This window comes from Porites lutea, chromosome 6 (genome assembly GCF_958299795.1).
Source record: "Porites lutea chromosome 6, jaPorLute2.1, whole genome shotgun sequence".
Classification (NCBI taxonomy): domain Eukaryota; kingdom Metazoa; phylum Cnidaria; class Anthozoa; order Scleractinia; family Poritidae; genus Porites; species Porites lutea.
This window is the reverse complement of record NC_133206.1, coordinates 17,130,167-17,152,424: the sequence shown is the minus strand read 5'-3', so window position 1 is coordinate 17,152,424 and position 22,258 is coordinate 17,130,167. Positions and strand designations below refer to the sequence as shown.

Below are 22,258 nucleotides of genomic sequence, written 5' to 3'. Positions count from 1 at the left end.
ATGTGAGAGGAAGTGATAAAATAAAGCGAACAGTACACTGACTCATTCATCCATTTATTCATTCATTAACATAACTATGGTTAAACCCAGACGACATCAAATTCTTTACAAAGATGTTGTTGATGTTTATGTTGGACGCTCCCTGACCGCGCACAATCTTTTGTCTCTCGTTCACAACCGATTACAACAAGTTTAAAAAGGGGACGTTTCTAAAGGTCAGTTGATTCAAAATGATAGGAATGCTATTCACATTGTGTGTGCAAGTCCAAAAAGCAAGCAAAACTTGGCAACAAAGAAATCTGTTGGGCTTTACAATTCAGATACAATTATTGTACTTTTGAGTTTATGACGATAAGTACTGATATCTATCATACCGATGTAGTCGTCTCTTAGCATTGTAAGGGTGTATTTCCACTACACCTGATCATGATTTAAACGTGTGTAAATAAAATAGAGGCAATGTATGAAGTGTCGCGCTTACTGACGCAAAAGCTGAGGGAGGTTAAATTTTAAAACGTTTACGCGCTCCCTGTTATACATTTTGCCTATGACGCACGTAAAATTTACACGCATGCGCACATAAAGATTACGCGACATTGGACTGAATTCAACCCTTTGGAGTCAGGGAAGGGCGGTGGGATCCCGTGGGAGACTATTACAACATCTCAGCGAAGGGGACGATATATAGGAAAGAGAGAGCGGGAAAAGGAAGAGACCCCCTTCCAATCTTTCCTCGTATGCATCTTCCGCCCCAGGGGATATTTTCGCTAGACACGTTGAAACGACACGACGAAACTCTGCGTAAAAACAAGTATCAAACGAACAGACTTTTAATGTATTCGACGAGCCGATGCCAGGGCTATGCCAGGGCCTTTTCCCGCCCCTCCCATTTTCTAAGTGAAATGCCCTGGGGACGACGTTAGCCAAAACCTAATAAAGAGGGGAAATGTGACGTCACGTTACCATGGTAGCCAAATTTTTGGATTGACAGAGACGGCCATTTGTATTGTCCCAATGGAAGAAAGCAGGTATGGGCTACTGTTTTGTTCCTGAGTGCAGTCATGCATACGAAAGTTATACATGTGGTGGATGGTTCCCTCCCCGATTTATCGATTGCGGCTCAGGCCATCCTCTTTTTTTGCTCCGTTTAGCGTCGTCCGACCGACCCAAATTTTTGGCATTTTCAAACAAAGAGAAAAAAAAGTAACGACGCAGTTAAACCATTTTTTACTTGAAATAATTCTTTTAATCTGAAAAATGAGCATAGTAACAACATAGAGAAGAACAGGAACAAAAAAAGGAACATTTTTTTACAGTATATTGTGCATTTTGTTAATCCAAATATGTAAATGTTTACTTTTAACGTCATCCTGGGGTACCAGGGCCTCCTATTCCGAGACTTCTTGCGTTTTTTTTTTTTTAAGGTTTTTTTTTTTCAATCCGACCGACCGAGGCGACCCAATATCAGGAAACGCATTCGACGCTATTAATAAACGAAAAAAAAGGGGGGGTGGCCTCATCAGAAAAGAAAGATGCGAGGGCATTGAAAGACATGCTTGCAATATTGAGGGACCTTAAAATCTACCAATCAAAATCTGAGCATTACCTTTGTAAAATTTCATTTGAATGTAATATTTACTAGCCTGTTGTTTTCTTAAGCGTCACCAGATTATGGGATTAGCGCCACGTTTTGTATCTCAACGTTCTGCTAATGATTTCTTCTAAAGGCACCAAGAGCCGTTGAAATTTTGAGTGAATTACCCGTCATTCGCCCGCCCCATTTTCAGCGATTGTAACCGATCATGATTTCGGCAAATTTCAGGTTCTAAAACTTATTTTTAATATTTTCGAGGAGAATAAAGAAACACCACTGTGCTGTGACGGTCAGCAGACGGAAGTAAGACAGGACCTGGGAACGAGTTGAGTCCCATGCTGAACAATTTGCTGAACAACAATACGAAAAACAACGCTGAACGACCTGCAGAGTGCTGGCATGGCATGACCGTAGTGTTTGGTACTAAATTTCTTTCTAAGTGGCGTAAATTTTTTAGTTGAAGAAATCCTGGCCAGTGAACAAACACACTCGCATCACATGGGGAAGCCAAACAACCAGGACAAAACCACTCGGAGAAATGACCAAGCACACGATCAGGATTTTGTCAGAGCAAACGGCAATGCTGGCGAGAAAGATAACCGGCCTTTCAGTATCAACTGCGAGTGGGATATCAAACAAACCCAGCAGTTCTCTGATGATGGAACTAATACCTATTTCTGGTAAGCCGAGAGAAGTTATTTCTAAAGGAAACGTGTTAATGTACTCCCGCAGTTATTGAATAGCACTTGAATTCGGGTGCATTTTCATACCCGTGTTTGTATACGTACATGTAATCTTAAATTGCTTAACTTAATTCTGAATAATACATAATGAAACATAATGCTAGACACTGTTATGAGATGCATCTGGTCACCTTAAACTTTAACATTTTGTTATTTCTCAAATGGAAGTGTTTCGTTTCTTTTGCCCCGCGATCGTCACATGTCACGTACGTCGGGGAGCAAATTAGGCTAATTGCTCTGGACATTCTGTAATCTCAATGTAATGGCCCCGGTAACCCACCTTTCTTAGCTTTCAGTTCAAATACAGCAGTGTTATATTTATTTCTTGTGTTTAGATATCCACAAGAACATTGACAGGCTGTCTTATTCTTTGTTCAAAGGTCCACTGTTTGATGGTCATGAGTTTAAGCTTATTACCCGGATAGGTCAAATCAAAATTTATTTCAAAGCTAATCATACATTAACATACCCGAAAACATAGAAAGATAAAAATTAAACCAAGGATAAGATTGAAACACAACAATAACACTGTAACAGTCAGGGCGGGGGGGGGGGGGGAGGGGTGACAAAAATGTGGAAGAGGGTGCATGGAGGAATGGCGTGGTAATTGAGTGTGATGAGGTAACCTGTAGTGTCTGCAAGTAATCCCAAATCTTCACAGTTATATTTCTATTCTGCCAACAATCAGGGCTGTCATTAAGAGGTAAGGGGCTGGGGATTTCCCCAGCTACTTTCAGGGGAAAGTAGAAGAAAAATAGCATTAAAAGAAATCCGTGGCTGTTTTTTTCCTGGCCTCTACTTGTTGTAATAACCATTTACTGGGCAACTTGAAATCTTATAGTGACATCCCTGCAACATTTCAGTTTTGAGTTTGGCTCAACAATGATGGCAGAGTCTAATGGTTGCCATAGTGCAATAGCAAGGGCACAGTCATTTCATGAGAATTTCTGTTGTTGCCATGTGAATTGTCAAATGCTTTTGAGAGTTGCATTTATTGTTATTGTTATGTATTAGTATTTACACTTCAAACAGATTTTCAGTCTTAATCTTAATCAGTAAAACTATAGTTTTGGGACTAACTCTGACTGCTAGAAAGAATACCTGCCAACTTTTTCTCAGTCATATGCTTGAGATTTTCACCTCTTCATGACCTGGATTTCCAAAAATGAAAAACAGGACTTTTGAATGTTGTCAAAAATGTCCCAAGATGTTGCATAACCTGAGATCAGGCATTTTTTTTTTTTTTTCTTCTTTGCTTCTTTGACTCGAGAGGGAAAAAAGTAACGCCTTATACATTGATTTAACAAGCCATCAACCGCCTCCTAATTTACATAATGTAACGTCTGCTTGACCTGTCATGTTATAAGTCAATCAGCATTTACCAAACAGGAATCAAATTTTGAAGCGAATAATGTCTCTTTTGAAATTAATTTTAGAGAAAAGAAATCAAAGTTCTCCATTTTGACACTCCTTAAAAAGCGAGCACAGGAATTTTGTTTAGTACTGCATGTAAGCTCCTTGATGAGCCCTTGTGTTTTGGGGACAATTTCAAGTTGTTTGCTTTTCAGCAAAATGACAGATTTAAACATGTTCATCCAACAGTAAATCACTTTAATTTATAATCAATTAATTAATCGCAAGAAAACACACAAATGAAAACACGGGAAAATGCTTCATCAACTTTCTTCAGTGATCTTGTCTTTGAAATACTGGCCTGGTTAAAGGTGTCAGCATAAGCTTCTGTTGGGTTTTATCTTTTTTTTAAAGCCAGGTTTCACTGATTTTCCCACTAACTATAAAGCCAGGTGGCCCGCCTTTTATTAAGGTATCATCTTGCCCTGATTTTCAATTCAAGAAAAAAGTGAGAGAAAATTTTTGGTGGCATATCACCCGTGACGAGATTATAACAGATTATAACACCAAAGCTGTCAATGTTGATGTATACCAGAGAAGGGACAACAATAGTGACACAGCAGGAAAAATTAAAAACGAAACCCGACAACAGATGAACAATTTATTTTTAAAGGCTCTCCTCTGTTCCATCCTTTCTGTTATAGAGAAAGCATCATTACCACAAGGAAAAAAGGGTTAGGCATAACTATACCCAGCTACTAAAATTGTAGGGCCACCTGAATTAAAGTAATTTTGACTACCAATTTCCTTTGTCATTTCTGTGAATAGAAGGGGAAATTCAACACAAGTGGAAATGATCCTCGCAGTTAAATGAACAACCTATAAGCAGTTAAAAAAATTAATAGCCTTGACCGGGAATCAATCCTGACCTTGTGATGACCAGACACAATGCTCTATCCATTTTTGGCTATACACTGTATAATCAAGCCAACTGAAAAGCAGGCCCATGCGAGTTCTTAATATAAATGTGCCCAGATGGTTGAAATGACATGAATCGAAATATATAATATGACTCATATTGTGAACTGCGGATAAATATGCATGTACGTAAGATCAGAAGCTGCTGTACATGTGAGTCACTTTATAGGTTTTATCCGTTAACTTATAGTTCCAATTAATAGTACGATAAAAGGTTAAGCTTCTACAATAATAATAATAATATTCTTGAAATCATCCTTTCTGCAATGTTTTTTCAAGGCGAGCACATACTGTAACTGTCCTGATGATTATGCTGTGCGTCCTCGTATATGTTGGAGTGTTCGAAAAACCCCATAAAGACCATGAATACAATACAAAGAGGTAAGGTGTGTTAATTATTATTTGTTTAACATTTTAAATGCTGCTGGACATCTACCAACACCCATCTCAACTCCCCCTTTTACTCTTAGCTATCTCTATAGCTTCCTTCCTCGCCCTCGTATGATTTGTCGGTGATTAAAAGATATCCCAATTTTACGTACTCAAACGGTTGGACATTCTGCACATTTAGGCAGACACTTGAGTGTGGAGAGGTGTTGTGGCTGACCATCACCTTGAAGTTTCCTTAGACGAGAAAATTGGCTGCGCTTTGTCTCTCTTCACCCAACTTGTAAACGTGTACACGTATACTGGTGAAGTGGGGTTTCATTAGAAGTTCCAGGGACCCAGGGACCAACAATATTGTTCCCTGAGCAACACAGTACTCAACTCCAAGGGAAACAAAGAAGCCACTTCTCAAACGAGCTTCTAATTGACCCTTCCACAGTTGTTATTTAAGTTTTGATGAAGGCAAGTATAAGCAAATATCATTGACACTGCTGGGGAGAGCAACGTTTAATAGTGAATTTACCAAGTTTAAAAGTGATACAAATATCCAAAGCAAGCAAAAATACATTTATTGAAGTTACGGAATTTTACAGATATTAATTTGTACACTGCATGTTGGGGAGCACAAATTTGCCTCCCCCTCCCCCCCCCCCCCTCCTTCCAACATAATAAACATCTGTAAAATTCATCAACTTTGGGAAGCTACATCTTTGTTCAACAAATCACTTTTGAACCCAATCACTTTTTAAGATCTTCTTTTCAGCTGTGTTGAGGGATTTTTGCTAACTTGTCTCACAAAAGTTCAATTAAATCATGGAAGGGTCATTTGTCCCTGCATACTCTAGTAGTGAAAACCCTGGGTGTCACATACTGATTGGGTTAAAATGGACTAGCGTTTTCCATTCAGTTGCGGGTGAGCTATACTCGCACTACTCATAGGTGCATTTTGCTACACTAAGCCCAGGGTTGAAACAGAGTCTTGAATTCTTGAAAAAGTCTGAAATTTGCCCAGCAATTTCCCAGACCTGGTAAAAGTCTTGAAGATAGAGAAAAAGTTTGCAAAAATAGTAAGGAGAGTTTTTTTTTTTTCAAACTATAACAGCTGCTTTATATAATAATAAGTGTGATTTTTTCCTGTGGTCAATTCCCATTCAATCTCGCCCAAAGCCAAGACATTTAATCACAGAATGAGAAGTTTCTTAAGTTTCATGATTCTCTTACATTGTATGTCCATGTTGTCCTTGGTTGCCGTACATTTGCAGTGCATCACGAAAAAAGCTTGTTTCCTGTGTTTTCAAGGTCTCTATTGAACACCTATTTGTTAACCTTACATCTGGAAAAATAAAGTATTGTTTTTGAAAAAGTCTTGAATTTTAGATCCAAAAAGCTGCACACACCCTGTAAGCCAAGGCAGGTTCCAGTCTTTTGGCCTTTTATTAATCCTTTTAGCCCCAATATTCACATACAAATTCTCCAAACTGGTCTCTAAACACATTTTCATAAAGAATAAGTTGAGAGAATTTGATAATAGATCAAAGCATTTTCTCTGTGGTGATCATTTTATTAATTCTCATAACCTTATCTCTTGACAATGTATGGATATCGTTAGAAGAAAATTGATGTTGATCACTATTGGGACTTTCTTTACCTTTTGTTTTTGTTTCTTATTCCAGGGGCCTCATAGCATGTATTGCAGTGTTTTTATTATTTGGTGTGACACAGATTAGAGATGGTCCTTTTAAAAGACCACACCCAGGTAGGCATGGCATGGCATGTTGCTGTTACTTTGGTTTTATTTTTCGTGTTTTCACCAAATAAGTTAAAATGGAGCTGGTGAATGGTCTAAGAGAAATAATTTATCCAAAGCCCATATCCAGGGGCAATAATGTTGAAATGTTGTCCTTCTGTATAATAATATAATATTATTAATAAATATGTTGTGGAAGGTTTGAACCCAGTAGTCATTTCATATTAAGTTGAGTATTATCATCCGGGTGAACGCAGTCCTGAATATAGGACTGTTGTTGATGACATTGACTGATGTTTCAGCAACCTGTGTGGTAGTCAAATTCAGAGTCAAAGTGAGTTGTGTCAGGTCAGTTGATGGTACTATTATTAAACTACCATCATCTGACATGATACTATCAACTGACATGATGCAACTCACTTTGACTCTGCAGATGACTACAGCACAGGTTGTCGAAACGTCAGTCACTGTCAACAATAACAGTCCTATTCAGGACTATGTTCACCTGGATGATCATACTCAACCTACTTACAAAAGAAATATGTTATTTACTCACTTGTTTCCCATTACTTACATGCATTACTCTTGAAGATTTCTTGCATGTGTCGTTTTGATTTTACTTGGTCATTTATCTATGATTTTATTTTTTTGATTGCAGCATTTTGGCGACTCATTCTCTGTTTAAGTGTCATCTACGAACTGGCCCTCATTTTCTTGCTATTTCAGGTACATGTATGGGGAAAAGGAGTGATCTAAACCTTCCTTTTTCCCTGCTTCACTGTTAGATACCATTAAGTGTTAGAAGAACTTAATTACTATGACTTATACTTAAGTTGTCTAATAATCAGTGTGAATCTTTTTAGACAACTGATGATGCCAGACAATTGCTGAAGTATCTTGATGAAGATTTGGGCAAATCTCTGCCAGAGCAGTCTTACGGTGAAGACTGCAGGCTGTACACACCTGAAGATCCGAGGGGACCTTTTCACAATTTTTTAGTAGGTGGCACAGATTAATAGCTGATAATTAAAAGTAATAGCAAAAGTGTCATCTGTAAGTTAGAGGATAGTATATAATAGTCGTGATTCATAAAGGACAGCCAGGTGCTAAGAACATTGTTTCAGCATTGATGATGGTGCCAGTCACTTTTAGGGAATATTTTGAGTTGCAGTGTAAATTAATTTTACTAAGAAAGGAAGATCGGGGCCAAAGGAGTGATCTGCGCTCGTTCGCATCATCCTTCTCTTTCCCGTCTTTGCTTGTCTCCAGTGCCCTGGGCCACTTAGAAAGTACAGTGTACAGCTGTACATGCTCCTCACCAATCCTTGGAAAAGCTTGCCTGCGTCACAGACGCTCTAAACCTTCTATATTAATGGTTTGGACGAGTGCCTGGACTGTGCGTGGACCGGCTGCAACGCAGGCTACAGGGGCACCCAACGAGAATATAGTTCAAAACCACTTGAACATAGCATTGTTAAACGTATTTTAGTATTTAAATGTAGATATAGGCATATTTTTATTCCCTAAAAATTTTTCATCTGTTCGGATTTCCTAGCTGAAAGTCTAGTGATCCGTATATTATAGGGATCAAAACTTACCTTTTCGAAAATTTCAGCCAGAAAAGAGGCTCCCGAAAATTCTAGGTGACCTTTCTAGGGTAAAAATCCGTTAAAAATGGGCAATTATGCCATTTTTTAGATGTTGGAAAATCCTAGGAGAGGCAGGCAAGCAAGAAATTTTACATCAAATGTTTCGAAAATTCTAGATCTCAAATCGTCTTCCGAACAGATATTCTTCCGAAAATTGTCGTTGGGTGCCCCTGAGGCTAGGAAAAGCCTGTGTAGGAAAAAGTAGCTAGTGATTTGTTGCCGACTCCTGCTCAGTGCTGTTTGCTCTGTGTCACTGCTAACATATTAAAATGTCACAAATGAAAGGACAGTTAAAACTAGACTACGAGTAGTCCCCCATTTTTCCTCAGGTATAGTAGAGCGAGCGAAACGCGAGCGCGCGTGAAAATCACCCAAAGCGAGAAAAGGCGACACGCGGCATTTTTCTCCCTCCCTGCCGCGTGTCGCCTTTTCTCGCGTGGGGTGATTTTCTGTCCCTGAGGAAACATAAGGGACTACTCGTAGTCTAAATTATAACAGGTATCTTCTTGTATTAGGCACTTGTGTTAATCTCAGGTCTTAGGCTTAGAGGGTTTTATTGGCTGCTGCTAATTAAATCAGTCCGTTAGCAATGTCCCCTCTCCCACTCCATTTAGAAATTAATGAATGGCTCCTTAAGCAATGTCCTTCAGTAGTTAGTTATTTTTGCACTGGTTTATCAGTCACACTGCATGCTGATGAATCATCTGTGAGTTTGTTTTGCTTTCTTTTTGTACAGGAAAAGTGTGATGTCTTTCTCCCAGCACATTTCTTTGGTTGGTGGGCAAAGGTAAGTTCGATTATTTGTATGCATTTGTACTAAATCGGGAAACTTTTTAAGTTTAAAATAACGTAACTGATAAGAAGGGAGAGCATGCTCCCAGATTCCATTAAGATACTAGTGACCTTAAGCATAGTTAATAGAGGGAATGGTTATGAAACCCGACAAAGTTCTTTGTTGTATGTTTTTGTTCTCTTTTTTGGCCTTGACCCTGCACAAAACACAATAGTTGTTTACACCGTACTGAGGAACTAACCAATAGAAACGTGCTGGTTACGTAATTCATGCATAACGTATGAACGCAAAACAAAAGATTGTGCAGGGTCGTGGACCTTCTAACATAAATCTTGGCATCTTTGTTTGCTCCTTTGATGTTTACCGGGCTTCATAACCAGTCACCTCCATTAACTATGCCTTAAGATACACCGTTTCAGCCTTCGGGTACGGATAAGCGAACTCGTTTACCTCGTAGTTTTATAAAAGGCGACCATTATTTCCCAGATGAGATAATGGCGTTACCATTCTACCCGGTAGTCTACCTGTTTCTCCGGGGTAAGAGGCAATCTATCCGTATTTACTGCTACGCGTATAGGAAATTCACCTGTTCCCGTAAACGAAAATAGGGAGTTTAAGATACCACGACGGCGACAACCACGAAAACGTCGGTTAAAAAGTGAAGTTGTGTTCTTTCAATCTCTGTCGCGATTACTCCAACTCATTTACTTTGTCAAATGCCAACGAACTCTTTTTGAACCGAATTCCTAAGAACCATATTCAAGTTCAGAACGAGAAAGAAACTTCAGCCGTCGCTTGTTTACGACTTCCATAAGACGTGAAGATAGGCAGTTTCCCGTCGTAGTCGTGCAGTGACGGCAAAGAAATGTATAAAAAAAAAGGGTGATGCACGTGGAGAGTTGTTGTTTTGCCTATTCAGCCTATTGCTTTTTTGACGTTCTCGTCGTCGGGGCCGTCGTGGCATCTTAAAGTCCCTACTGGTGCATGTTAAGGTCTCTACTGTTATAGGATCTCTCCCTACTCTAATTAACCTGCATATCGATATATCCAGCGGTATTTGCAGTCATCGCTTAGAACTCTCCTTTTTGGGTAGAGAGAATCGACGAGCCGAAATACTTCTCCGTTTGCAGGTTGCAGACTATCCCTCCTCCTTCTAGAAACATTCCTGCCTAAGCTTTTGTGCACTTTTGTTAATAGACAGGAAAACAGTAGGGTTTTTTCTCAAAATGAGTAAAGAAATCGGTAAAGTGTGGCGTAAGAGTATTTAAAAGACGTATTTTTAGCGTCTCTCCCCAGTTTTCACCCTCGTTCCAGACCTTTTGTTAGACTGCTCGCGCGTACTTAAATACGCAGAAATACGGACTGTTTTGCAGTCTACTTTGTTAATTCCAAGTACAACTCCCTGTATTTATTTTACCTTTTTCTCTTTTTTTATTCTTCTTTTTTTTCCAGGCTCTTATTCTTCGTGATTACTGGTTGCTAACTGTAATAAGTGTTCTCTTTGAAGTACTGGAATATTCATTGGAACATCAATTACCAAACTTCAGTGAATGCTGGTGGGACCATGTATGGAAATGTGATGATATGTGTTAATTTGTTTTAGTTGACAATCTTTTCCTGTCGGCCGGCTAAATGTGTTTTTTTTTCCACGTCTTACGAGATAATTGTTTTTAATGCAGTCGACTCCCGATAGCTCGAACCTTCAAGGGAAATCGAACAAAGTTCGAGTTGTTGGGAGCTAAAAGCAATTAGCCGGAAAAACTAGTTTGTACTGCATAGTGAACATATTAATCACGTTTAATTGTAGAAATGGTAGGTTAAAATTGAAAGATACTTCTAAATTATTAATCAGAACGTAATGTAACAAAACATAGCCTAAATAGAGCATGTGTTTTACTGTTTTAAGAAGTAAAGCTGTTTCACGTTAGATTTGTGACAAACAACGTCAGCCTTCTCTTGTAAACGTTATGCCTACAACACGTCAAAGGGAAATGCAAAATTCAATGTTTCGGACGCCCGCACACTGAGTTTTTTCCCGACTTTTTAAGCGCTCAAAACATGGTTCGAGTTATCGAGGGTAAAATCATATAGAAATTATCTGAGGGAAAACAAAAATTTCTTCGAGTTAGCGGGAGGTTCGAGTTACCGAGGGTAAAGTTACATTAAATATTTGAAGGAAATGCAGGGGAAATCGATTTTGGTTCGAGTTGGTGCGAGGTTCGAGTTAGCGAGGGTTCGAGTTATCGGGAGTCAACAGTACAATTTTCATCAACTTACAAATAAACCTCCGGCTATATAGTTGTTGCTGCATCACACAATTGTGGTATTCACAGTAATGTGATTGTGTCTTAAGTCTCCTAGTTTTAAAAAAAACTGAAAGGAATTAAAGTTCACTTGGCTTTTAGTTTGAATGTACGGTGGCTTTTGCAGATGGCGTCGTTCGTGTAGTGTAAGGTTTTGCCTCAGCATGGTTCTCAGTGATTTACTGTAATAAAAGAAAGACCTCTAAAATATAAAGGGATTTTTTAAATCCATAGCAGGCATAAACGACAAGATAAACTTAATGAGTCAAGCGACGAGATTGCTTTCGCATAGAAGTATAGTGCAACAGCATCATTTTATACGGAAATATCTTTTCCAAGGAGTATCCAACAAAGTGGGAAATTCATGGAAATTCCAAAGGGTGGGGGATATGACAAGCATCCCCCTGAAATTCCCAGGGGTGGGGGGGGGGTCTAAAACAAGATAGTGTCCTCCATGGGAGATATGAACATTTTCTGGAACTGCACAGTTTAAAATACTAACGCCAAGACTTAGTAGACTTATATCATGTACTTTTATATTATTATTATTATTATTTTGTTGTTTTTTTTGTTGTTGTTGTTTTGTTTTTTTTTTCGATATAGTGGGTTATGGATGTGATTGTGTGTAATGGTTTTGGAGCATATCTTGGAATGAAGACATGTGAATATCTAGGAAATAAAGTAAGTTCTTTAACAGCTTTCTTTCTTTCTTCACAATGTAATCTAATTTTAGATTGGGTGGAGTAGCCCGTATGGTTCTCCGGTCCCTTCTAGTCCCTCCCCGCTGCTAACTTATGTCTGTATATTTATTATATTGTATGCAGTAAAATGGATTAAATTAAATTAAATTAACACACTTAATAACTGTTCTCAATAAAGTTTAGCCAAGTTGCATTTAGGCAATGATGCTTAGGCTTTGTTCACACGACCGGATAGCTTTTGCATCGCCACGAAAATCATACCGGATGGGGCTTCTGTTCACACACACTTAAGAACGGTTGTGGCGGCGCCATTTCTGTGACGGATCGAAGCTGCGCCGCGCTGATCTCTAGATGGGGAAGTCACATATCGGATAGATGTTCACACTGTATCCGATAGCTTTTGCACCGCTACGAAAACCATACCGGATCGATAGGGCTTCTGTTCACACATAAGAACGGTTGTGGCGGCGCGATTTCTATGGCGGAGCGAATCTGCGCCGCGCTGATCTCTGAATGGGGAAGTCACAGATCAGATAGGTGTTCACACTATATGGAATAGCTTTTCGTGGCGTCAAGTTAAAGAAAAGTTACCCCATATAGTGTGAACATAACCTCAGATGTACAGTGTACATGTATATATGCGGTTGGTATGCAGATATTTGTGAAGTCTAATTTCTATAATATGATAACTACAATTGCTGAAAAAAAGACTAACGACCTGAAAAGTCACATGAAAATCAGTCTTAAAGTTGAACTGAAGTCTATTTAAGCTTCCTTTGTTGCAACGATACCTATACGGTCGTTTAAGAGATAGTTTTCAGATGACCAGACGCCTATAGTGGAACTGTTATTTAAGGATCGTAGCAATCGCAACGAGCAAATGGAAACCAGTCTTAAAAGGTGTTATAATGTTACAATATTTACACTCCAATTTACCTTCCGCCCTCACACAAACTTATTACGCTAGACTTGACGCAGTACTAACTCAATTCATATTTCAATGGCTAAAGACCGCTGGTTATACTCCTGTATCTTGCATATCCCATATGAGAGATTGATACGGTAACCAATTTAGATTTAGGTTTATCATTATAGAGCGGTTTTCATTTGAGTGTCGAAAAGTAATTGGTTTTGCACTTTCTACACGATGCGATTGGCTTAAAAGATTCGCGCCACCTTTTCATCCAATCAGAAGTAAAACCAAAGCCAATTGTGACGCGCTCGCATGCATTTTCCCGCGCTTTGCGTCAGCCACATGTAATTACTTCGAGTTATGATTGGTTCAATGTATTGTCTGTGTCCTATGTGATTGGCCAGAGTAATTACTTTGGTTTTGGTTTTACGACACTCAAACGAAAACCACTCTAATTGTCATCATTATCATCATTATTGTCATTATTATCGTTTGTTTTTCTGTGTTTAGCCATATCATTGGAGAGGGTTATGGAATATTCCCACCTACAGGTACGTGTCACGTTTGTCTTTATAAAGATCTCGTGCCGGTTAAGTAACAGATTGACACTCTAACATTGTACTACCTGTTTATTTTGCAGTGGAAAGTTTAAGAGGGTAGCTGAACAATTCACTCCATATTCTTGGACATCATATAATTGGAAGGCCACCACTAGTCTCACTAGGTGGCTGGCAGTTTGTGGAATTACTGCTCTGGTATGTTTCGTTGTTCCTGTTTTCGCTTTGTTCTAACAAAAGCGTGTTTTTATAGCTTGCGTTTGGAGGAATGGGCGCGTGGTGCTCGAAAATCTTTGTCAGACATCCTTGGTGTAATTTTTCAGTCCCCTGTCTTTCCTCGCGACCAGCGATTGTAAAGGTCTATCAACGAGTTTGAAAAGCTGCTATCCTGAATTTTTTTTTTTTGGTGAGTTAAGCAAAGCTGGAGTACACAAAATAGTTGTCCCAGGGGAGGGCTTCTATTCCCGCTCACCCTCTCCACGTGGCAGGTGTTTGAACGAGGAGGGAATGGACATTCGGGTGCGCTTGTGGGAGAACGGGGGAGGTATTAAGTTCCCTTCCCTCCCTCTCGCGCGCCTTTCGCGCTCCTCGTGCGCCCAAAATCCCAATCTCCTTCGACCCTTTCGGACGGCTGCCACGCAGGCTATCCAAATGCGATTACCATGAAGTCAAGATAAGAGCCTCTCGAACTCAGCGATCGTTCTCGACACTCGACAAACACGCCTGGAAAAATAAGGGACTGCCCTGCCTTTAACTTTCTTGTGTTTGGGTAAACTCCCATGGTGTAGTCATTGACGAGGTATTCATCCTTTCTTTCCTGTCCTTTTTTTGTTTGTTTGTTCGTTTGTTCTGAATCATACTCGGGAATGGAATTCTATTCAGTACATATATTAAAGATCTGGAGTGGACGATAAACTAGCAGGAGACGCGAACGACACATTTTAAGAGAATAAATGATTTTCAGTTCCTTGCAGCTGAACTAAACTTGTTTTACCTGAAGTTCATCCTGTGGATTCCTCCTCCTCACTTTATAATGCAAGCTCGTATGGCACTGTATGTTGGGATGGGAGCAGTTTCTTTAAATGAGACTTATAGATACATGGATGACCCGTGAGTTGTTGAATGTTTTTTGTTTTGTTTTATTTTATTTAATTTTAATTGATCTGAGAGTTGGGTACCGAACGTAATTTCGCGATTTCGTTGGGTTTTCATCGCCACGCCTTGTTTGTCCCCCAGTTTTCCTCCTTTTAAACTAAAACCATTGGAGACTTTCCCCTTAGTACAAAGGCAGCATTCAGAGCAAATTGTCCTCGCAGAGGGGCTTCATTTCAGCTGGGTGAGAGCTTATTATAAACTACCGGCATTCACAGGTGTAGTCCAAAGATCTTAACTCTTCCTCGTCTTCCGTCGACACAACACAACATACGCCAGCAGGAAAACCAAATTATCTATCCGGCGTATCAAAATACCAATATTTTATGCCTTTTTTTTTTCCTGCGGAGATGTCAAACTAGTGCTACAATATAAGAGACATTAAGATCGAGGTTTTTCGACATTAGAGAGTTTTAGATCCGAGTTTACCGCGAACCTCTAACCGCGGTTTGTGGTTACCCGTTTGCGGTTCGACGTTCAAACATAATTCGATTTAGATTGGCGGTGGATTAGATTGCGGCAGCCATTTTGAATCAGCAGCCATGAATGGCACTTGTTTTCAAGATCCAATAGGATTTATCAGATTTAGCATTTCGCCCGAATTTGTGCCTCTGTTAATGGATAAAGACTTGCTCCTCAAGATTTTTGTATCATTACGTGGGATAAAACAAGCATTATACGCTAAAAACTTTCAGGTAAATGACATGCGTGAAAACCTACCTCCCCACGTTGAAAACGCACGTCGTAAACCTCAAACGTGACGCGAAAGACTTGTTACGTGACCTCCAGCGGTTAGAGGTTCGCGGTAAACTCGAATCTAAAGAGAGATTAAGATTCACGTTTACGCCAAACGGCAAACGTGAATTTGTACCACGTGACCAAGTTTTCCCCTTGTTTTTCGTTTACTGTTTATTGCTTCTACACAAAAATAAGTAGTTTTATGACAGTTTTGTCCACAAGAATCGTTCTGGACTGTTTTTATCTGCTTATTTTCTATTCTGAGAAATTTTCAACTGACGTTTGCCGTTTGCCGTACGCCGTAAACGTGAATCTTAATCTCTCTTAAAACTCTCTATTCCCCGCGAACCTCGAACGTCAAGAAGTCACGTGACCGGTGCCTTGGCGTCAGGTTTGTAGTTTGATGTGACGTTCGTACGGCTAGACCACGCTCTAGAGGTGAGTAATTTACCGCAAGGTTTTTTGCTCTCGAAAACATCACAGTCCCACGTTTGAGAAGGAATCTTTTTTACTAATTAATTATCAAATTCGAAGTAGAAGTGAGCGAGTGAATGAAAACAAACGTGAGAGCCGCGAGTTCCACTCGCGAAGCTCAAGTCTCAAATATAGGCAGACGGGTAACATGAAACCGCTAATCGCTAACCGCGGTTTGCCGTTTGCCGTAAGATGGGCAAACCTCGATTTTAAGGTCTCTATTTGGCTATTAAGTAAAACTGCACTTGTGTTACAATTTTTAACCGCCCACAATTGATATGCGGCCTTTATGTCATGACCTTGTAGCACCTGTAAACGGTTCGGACAGCAAGCGTGGGTGGTGGCTGCCATAGTGGCGACTGAAATACTAATCTGTGTCAAGTTTGGCTGGGACACACTCAGCATCCCTTTCCCTTTTCACGTATCTGCCTTCTGGATCCTCTTCGTTAGCATTTGGTTCATCTGGACGGTGTGGAATTTTTGGCCTTCAATCATCGGCGTCTTTAGAGTACATCATGATGCTGAGGACAAAGATGCTGGGAGCGTCACGCAGAATCGACCCAAACATGAATAAGAGGCGATCTTAGGCTGTGTTCACACTATACTTGATAACTTTTCTGCTGGAAGGAAAACCATTTCGGATAGTGCTTCTGTTCACACACAAGAACGGTGATTTCGGCGCGATTTCGGTGACGAAACCAAGCTGCGACGCCTTGATCTTTAAAGTGGACAGTCACATATCGGATAGGTATTCATACTTTAGTAAAATCCAATTAGTGGTCTATTATCAAATTGAAGGGAGAGATCGCTATCTTCTTTGAATTTTTCAGGACTGATTCTTAGGGCTCCACAATGCCAATAACTATTAATACGTGGATTAACAAATATGTATCATCGACAACACAGAGGCTAGTCTGTCGAACAAGTTATCCGTAGGAAACCGGGAAAAACTCTATCAGCGACAATTTTCCTTTTGAAAAAGAGCGCTACTTTAAGAATTTTCCCAGCCTGAGAGGGTGAGACAGTCGTTGAGAACTGACGCTATATTACCGTTTCTTGTAGACTGCACAACAGTCGATTTTTTTTTCTCAAAATTGGTTTAGCGCCCAGTCTCGCTCTCCGTTTTCAGCTTTAGATACGGACTGTCTTGCAGTCTACGTTCTTTGTCAACGGTCCCCTAGACAAGTACTCGCGTTGACATGCGCAGTATCGATAGTAAACTTACTCCTCAGCGCAGTTGTGTAGGAGCTGCTCTTAAGGTCTCCCCTGATGATTGGTTGCAGAAAACAATGACATGTCATTGTTTCAATTGTTTTAGTATTGTTTGGGGTCAGGGTTGGACACCATTGGTGCCTTCTCTTCTGAGCAGCTGCTACATGACAACTTTGTCTCCAAGTTTGAGGAGAACCTCTACTGGTCATTACATTTGAGACGATCTTTTAACAAATAGACGCTAAAGGCAAGTACATTTCTAACCTGTGGAGGCCCTTAGTTAATAGACATGATACAAGGATTCTCGAACACATTGATTTGGCAATAATCCCGTCTCGTAATTTACCCAATTCCAGTTAACATAAACAACTTGGTGCACTGTTGTTTTGAAGAATTTTTTTTTTTTGCGTTTGGGGGAGTGAAAAAGTTGACGTGCAGTATGCACTGTGTGACTCACATTTACATTGCACTTTTTGGAACACGACATCATTAGTATTACTTTTTTACGTATTTCTGGGAAATGAATTTATGAAATAGTCGTGTATGTTTTGAAAAACACTTAATATATGTTTGGTTTTAAATAAAAGCTAATATAATTTGTACCTCTGAATGATTTGCCGGTTGAATGAGGTGTGCATGTTTTGTTTGTAAAGCTGTTATTTTAGTCATAAAATATCAATTTTGAGCAAGAAAACGAAGCTATAACCCAGTTCCTTTTTCATCCAGGGAACTCGCTGGTTATTTCCCCTATCCCCTCTTCCACTTTTCCGTCTGCCACCGCTTTCTTTAGTCCCATTCGTCCTATTCTTCTGTGCATTCTTATTCAATCATCCGCACCCTATTAATTGTGAGGTGTTCGCTTGTGTGACTCTGAAGAAGATAAGCCTAAAACATATTCAGGGGCATTTTTCTTGGCAAAAGCTGGTAATGACTTCCGTCTTTGGTAAAATAAGGTACTAATTATAAAAAACCTATTTCCTAATATTTCGGGGGGCAAAACGTCTCAAATTTGGACAAATAAATGGTGTCACAAAATCTATAAATTAGCAGTAGAAAGCAACATAAAGTTATTAAGTCACCATGTTAAATGTTTGGGTAGCGCTATTAAAACCGCGTTGCAAGAGGGTTTGCGAGATACGTATTTCTAGTAAAGTGTTCAGGGGGTTTAGGCCGAAGAAGTTGGGAGTGAGGGAGAGTGCAGCGGACTGAGTTATGATGTTAACACATATCCCAGATTAAATTCCTGAATTAGGTAATATTTATTCAATAAATAATAGTTGAACAGAACAACATAAAAATGCCTTGAGAAATCGGCGAATCAAAGGCCTCGTACAATTAAATAACACTTCATAGTTACTTGACAACACAAACCACGGTCACTGAGGCAATGTATTTTCAAATTAGGATTTTTGGACCTTGAGAGTGGGCGCTAATTTAAGGTGGGTACTTATTAAAATTAATCTTCACCATTTTCAGCAAATGTAGTATGTTTATTTTGCAACAAAGCAATAAATGGTAATAACAAAACGCAAGGATTTAACAAACCAAGGTTTCTGTAAAATACTCTGAAAAAAATTCCGTCTTCAGAAGGGTATCTTATTATCTCTTATTTGAGTTTGAGGGGGAGGGGGTAGGCGCTTATTCGAGGCTGGGCGCTTATTCGAATAAATACGGTAATCCAAGATGGTTTATTCAGCAACTGGAAGTTCGGATTTGTTTTTGATCCTCCATTGCATAACCTCCAACTTCTTGTACTTGAGCTTTTCAACTATGTATTCAGTTCTTTATGGATAACTGATGCCATCGTCTTTGCTAAATTAAATAAGTTTCCCTCGTCTCTATTAAGCCCCTCCCTCAAATGTGTTTGAAATGAATAAGCCCCCCGGGGGCGTTTATGGAGGATTTACGTAAGTCTTGTTTTTGTGTCCTTTTCTTATTGGAGTTTGCAATATTTCACTCTGGGTTGTCATTTTAATATTACTTCATATCTGAATGAACTGCGTGTGATTTGGTGGACTTTCATCCATGAATGCTCTTTGCGATGGTCATCATGAAGATCATGTTTGTCATTGTCAAGCATTGGCATTCAATCCTGAACATATTTGAAGCTTCAGGTACAAATATTAAAGACACAATTTCCAGAGAATATTCATGTGGCGTCGTAGTGAACAAAACAATGCATGAGTCTTGCAATTTCGAGTTAAATTGTTAAAACACAATTAAATATATACGTATGAGCTAAAGTTATGTCTTAGTATTGCGTTTGGCATCGCCCCCTCTTTTTTAAAAGCTGTTAAAAAATGTTCACTAATCCATTTGCTGTAAACTACCCTTGTTTTCACAAAAGTAAGGGTGTTATACTCTTGGATAAATCAAAAAGGAAATCCTCTTATTTATTTTGTTATTTCCTCATTTTCCAAAAGTTTTCTTTAAAAAACGGGGTCGTTCAGGCGTTGAGAAACTAAAAACCTAAAAGGAAAGGAAAGGTGCTATGAAACTCAAACAAGTTTATCTGGACAGGTTAATACGAGGTATTTTTATATAAAAAGGTACCTAATACTCAAGAAATAAATTAATTATACCGTGCGAAATGACAGAGCTGCAAATGACAATCCGCCACCGGACAATGCAGGACTAAAATTTGGTCCATATCCGATGACATCGCAACTGTGGTCGGACAAGATGTCCGGATAAAGTTGATACCGTTGGCAATCATTTCAGTGCATATGAATAAAATCAACTGTGAGCGCACGTGAATTGTTATTCCAACGAAATAACATTGTTGCAGTGAATACGCGGCAGTAATCAGTCCAGCTGCGAATCCCGCGCCAGCGAAGCGCAACTTTCTTTAGAGACCGTACTGCATCGTTTACTGAGTTCGACGACATTTCTGTATTGTCCGACAGAAATGGTGAGTTAGCCAGACATAAAAGACTCTCTATGGACATTTCCAACGAAGTAGAAGTCGCAACGATTGCTTTTGATAAGACAACGATGTTAGAGATTAAAGAGGTGATCGCATTGCTATTCCAATCCGTCGACAGCCAGTGTCGTGATGGCAAAGAAATCCGCCAAAAAGTGTGCTGCAACTTCAGAGTTTCTGTTTTGGTTATTAAAGTTATTGCTTCTTAATTTTCTCGTTTCCGTCTTCGACGTCAAGGTAGCTCGAGCACGCTTGTTGCGTTACCACAGAAAACAATTCTTAATATGCAACAATTTCGTTGAAACACTGACGATTTGATGGAAAATGCGCGATGAAAACGACGTCCGCAAGAAACCATAGAGAGGCTTACATGTGGCCTTTCAAGAAAGAAAATGACCTGCAGCTCTGAAATAAGTATTTTATTGAGTAGTTTATTTGATAAACTAGGCCGGTTCATTTCTATTCTAAAGAGGTAAAGGTTAACCACTTTTAGTAAAAACAGGCCATTTATATGAAAATCAACTTAATCAGCAAAGACATCATAACACAAATAAAGTAAGACAATGATTCCACTTTCAAATAAATAACAATCCTTTTCGGAGAGAAAAGGAAGTAATTTAGGAAAACCTATCAAAAGTTTCAGATATAAAATAACAAGAGAAATCTCAAATTGGTGCCCTGACTGAAAAGAGTTATTCCTGTGTACGTGAGTGGAAAAAGGTCTTTACTGAATAGAGTTCTACGTTGCCAGCCCTACGGCAACTCTTCGAAAAGGAGAGAGTGTTGTTGAATAGTAGTCTATCTCTGACACAACTGCGTATTAAAACTTTACGTTTTAAGGGTGCGAAAGTTACAGATCTATATCGAGAGAATCTCAACTCCAGTCTTGTTTTGAAAACTTCTAGTACTATGTAAAATAATGCTAAAAGAGATTTCACCTGACTGATTAAACCACTGAATTTTGTTCACATATTTGTCTTACTGCTCCCGCCCCAATAAGAGTGTAATTGTATATACATGTAAGACCACAAAGAGAACTGAACAAAAAGTGAGACAAGGTAAGAAGAAACAGAATTGATTGGATGGGAAATGACCATAAAGAACAGTGCCATTTCATTTCATCCGTTTGTGATCTCTGAGCCCCGCTATCAATTTTATGGCGCAGTCTTTATCGCAATAATTATATAATATAGAGGCCACAATAAAGGTGCTATGTCATTATTTGATAGAGGACACATGTTGCTATTAATAAATGGAAAATAGTTTAAACACACTGATGTTAAGTACTTATAGGGATACCACTGATACTAAGGACACACATCTGCAAGAACTATTTGTCTTTGTCGTCAGACTTGATCGGAGGTGTTATACTGAAGAAATAGATGTTGAGATAGTTGCATATTTCTGACGCCAGTGCAAAGTTGTAGCGCAGTAGCTCAAACATCACATGGCCCTAAGTCGGAAAGACAAATCGTTATTAGTCCTTCATATCATCCCTGATCATCATCAACGACATCGTCATCATCATCATCATCATCATCATCATCATCACTATCATCATGATCATTATTATCGTCGTCGTTATCGTCTTCATTATCCTCACATTTATGTCTATTTAATAATCAGTCTGCCCCCACCCTTCAAGCCTCGGAGATCAGACACGCACGCATGTATTCTCTATTTTCCAATTCCCAATAATACACTCTGTTTGCCCCCCAAATTTTGCATAAACCATTGTTTTTAAATGCTCCTGGGAGTATTGCATTTTCCCAAGAGCATTTTAAGACAATAAGTTATGCAAAATTTAGGGGGCAGACAGAGTGTATTATGGGGAATTGGAAAATAGTCAATATAGCTGATCCAATAAAGGTTGCTTTGGGCATGGGGAATTGCGCATTAGGAAGCTATTCTTGGTGGTTAGTCGAGCAAATCATCGTGCACAATGAGTTCTGGATGCCCGAATGCTCAATGACCAGTTGCCAACGGCCAATGCCAAAGTCCATATTAGAGAGAGTCGACTGTACTCAAGTCACATTTCAGG

At 39.3% G+C, this 22,258-nt stretch overlaps 3 protein-coding genes across 4 annotated transcripts in view; 2 read left to right on the top strand and 1 right to left on the bottom strand.

Moving 5' to 3' along the window:
- Positions 1-1,892: 1,892 nt before the first annotated feature.
- On the top strand, positions 1,893-18,064 carry LOC140941416 (phosphatidylserine synthase 2-like). Its single transcript, XM_073390417.1, has 12 exons — positions 1,893-2,274; positions 4,948-5,049; positions 6,729-6,811; positions 7,461-7,528; positions 7,666-7,800; positions 9,188-9,238; positions 10,697-10,810; positions 12,151-12,228; positions 13,672-13,712; positions 13,802-13,916; positions 14,683-14,828; positions 16,389-18,064. The coding sequence occupies exons 1-12, from the start codon at positions 2,093-2,095 to the stop codon at positions 16,654-16,656; spliced, it is 1,383 nt and encodes a 460-aa protein (XP_073246518.1). The 5' UTR covers positions 1,893-2,092; the 3' UTR covers positions 16,657-18,064.
- Positions 18,065-19,253: 1,189 nt separating this feature from the next.
- Positions 19,254-22,258, top strand: part of LOC140942388 (NACHT domain- and WD repeat-containing protein 1-like) — a 34,647-nt gene continuing 31,642 nt past the window's right edge. Inside the window, exon 1 of the mRNA XM_073391355.1 lies at positions 19,254-19,408. The gene's annotated coding sequence lies outside the window, so the exon portion shown is untranslated. The remainder of the gene's footprint in view (positions 19,409-22,258) is intronic.
- The window catches only part of LOC140942389 (cholinephosphotransferase 1-like), an 11,249-nt gene continuing 9,612 nt past the window's right edge, over positions 20,622-22,258 (bottom strand). For both annotated transcript variants that reach the window (XM_073391357.1, XM_073391359.1), the window contains one exon: positions 20,622-21,670. In XM_073391357.1, coding sequence (XP_073247458.1) covers positions 21,548-21,670 — 123 coding nt within the window. In that variant the 3' untranslated portion in view covers positions 20,622-21,547. The remainder of the gene's footprint in view (positions 21,671-22,258) is intronic.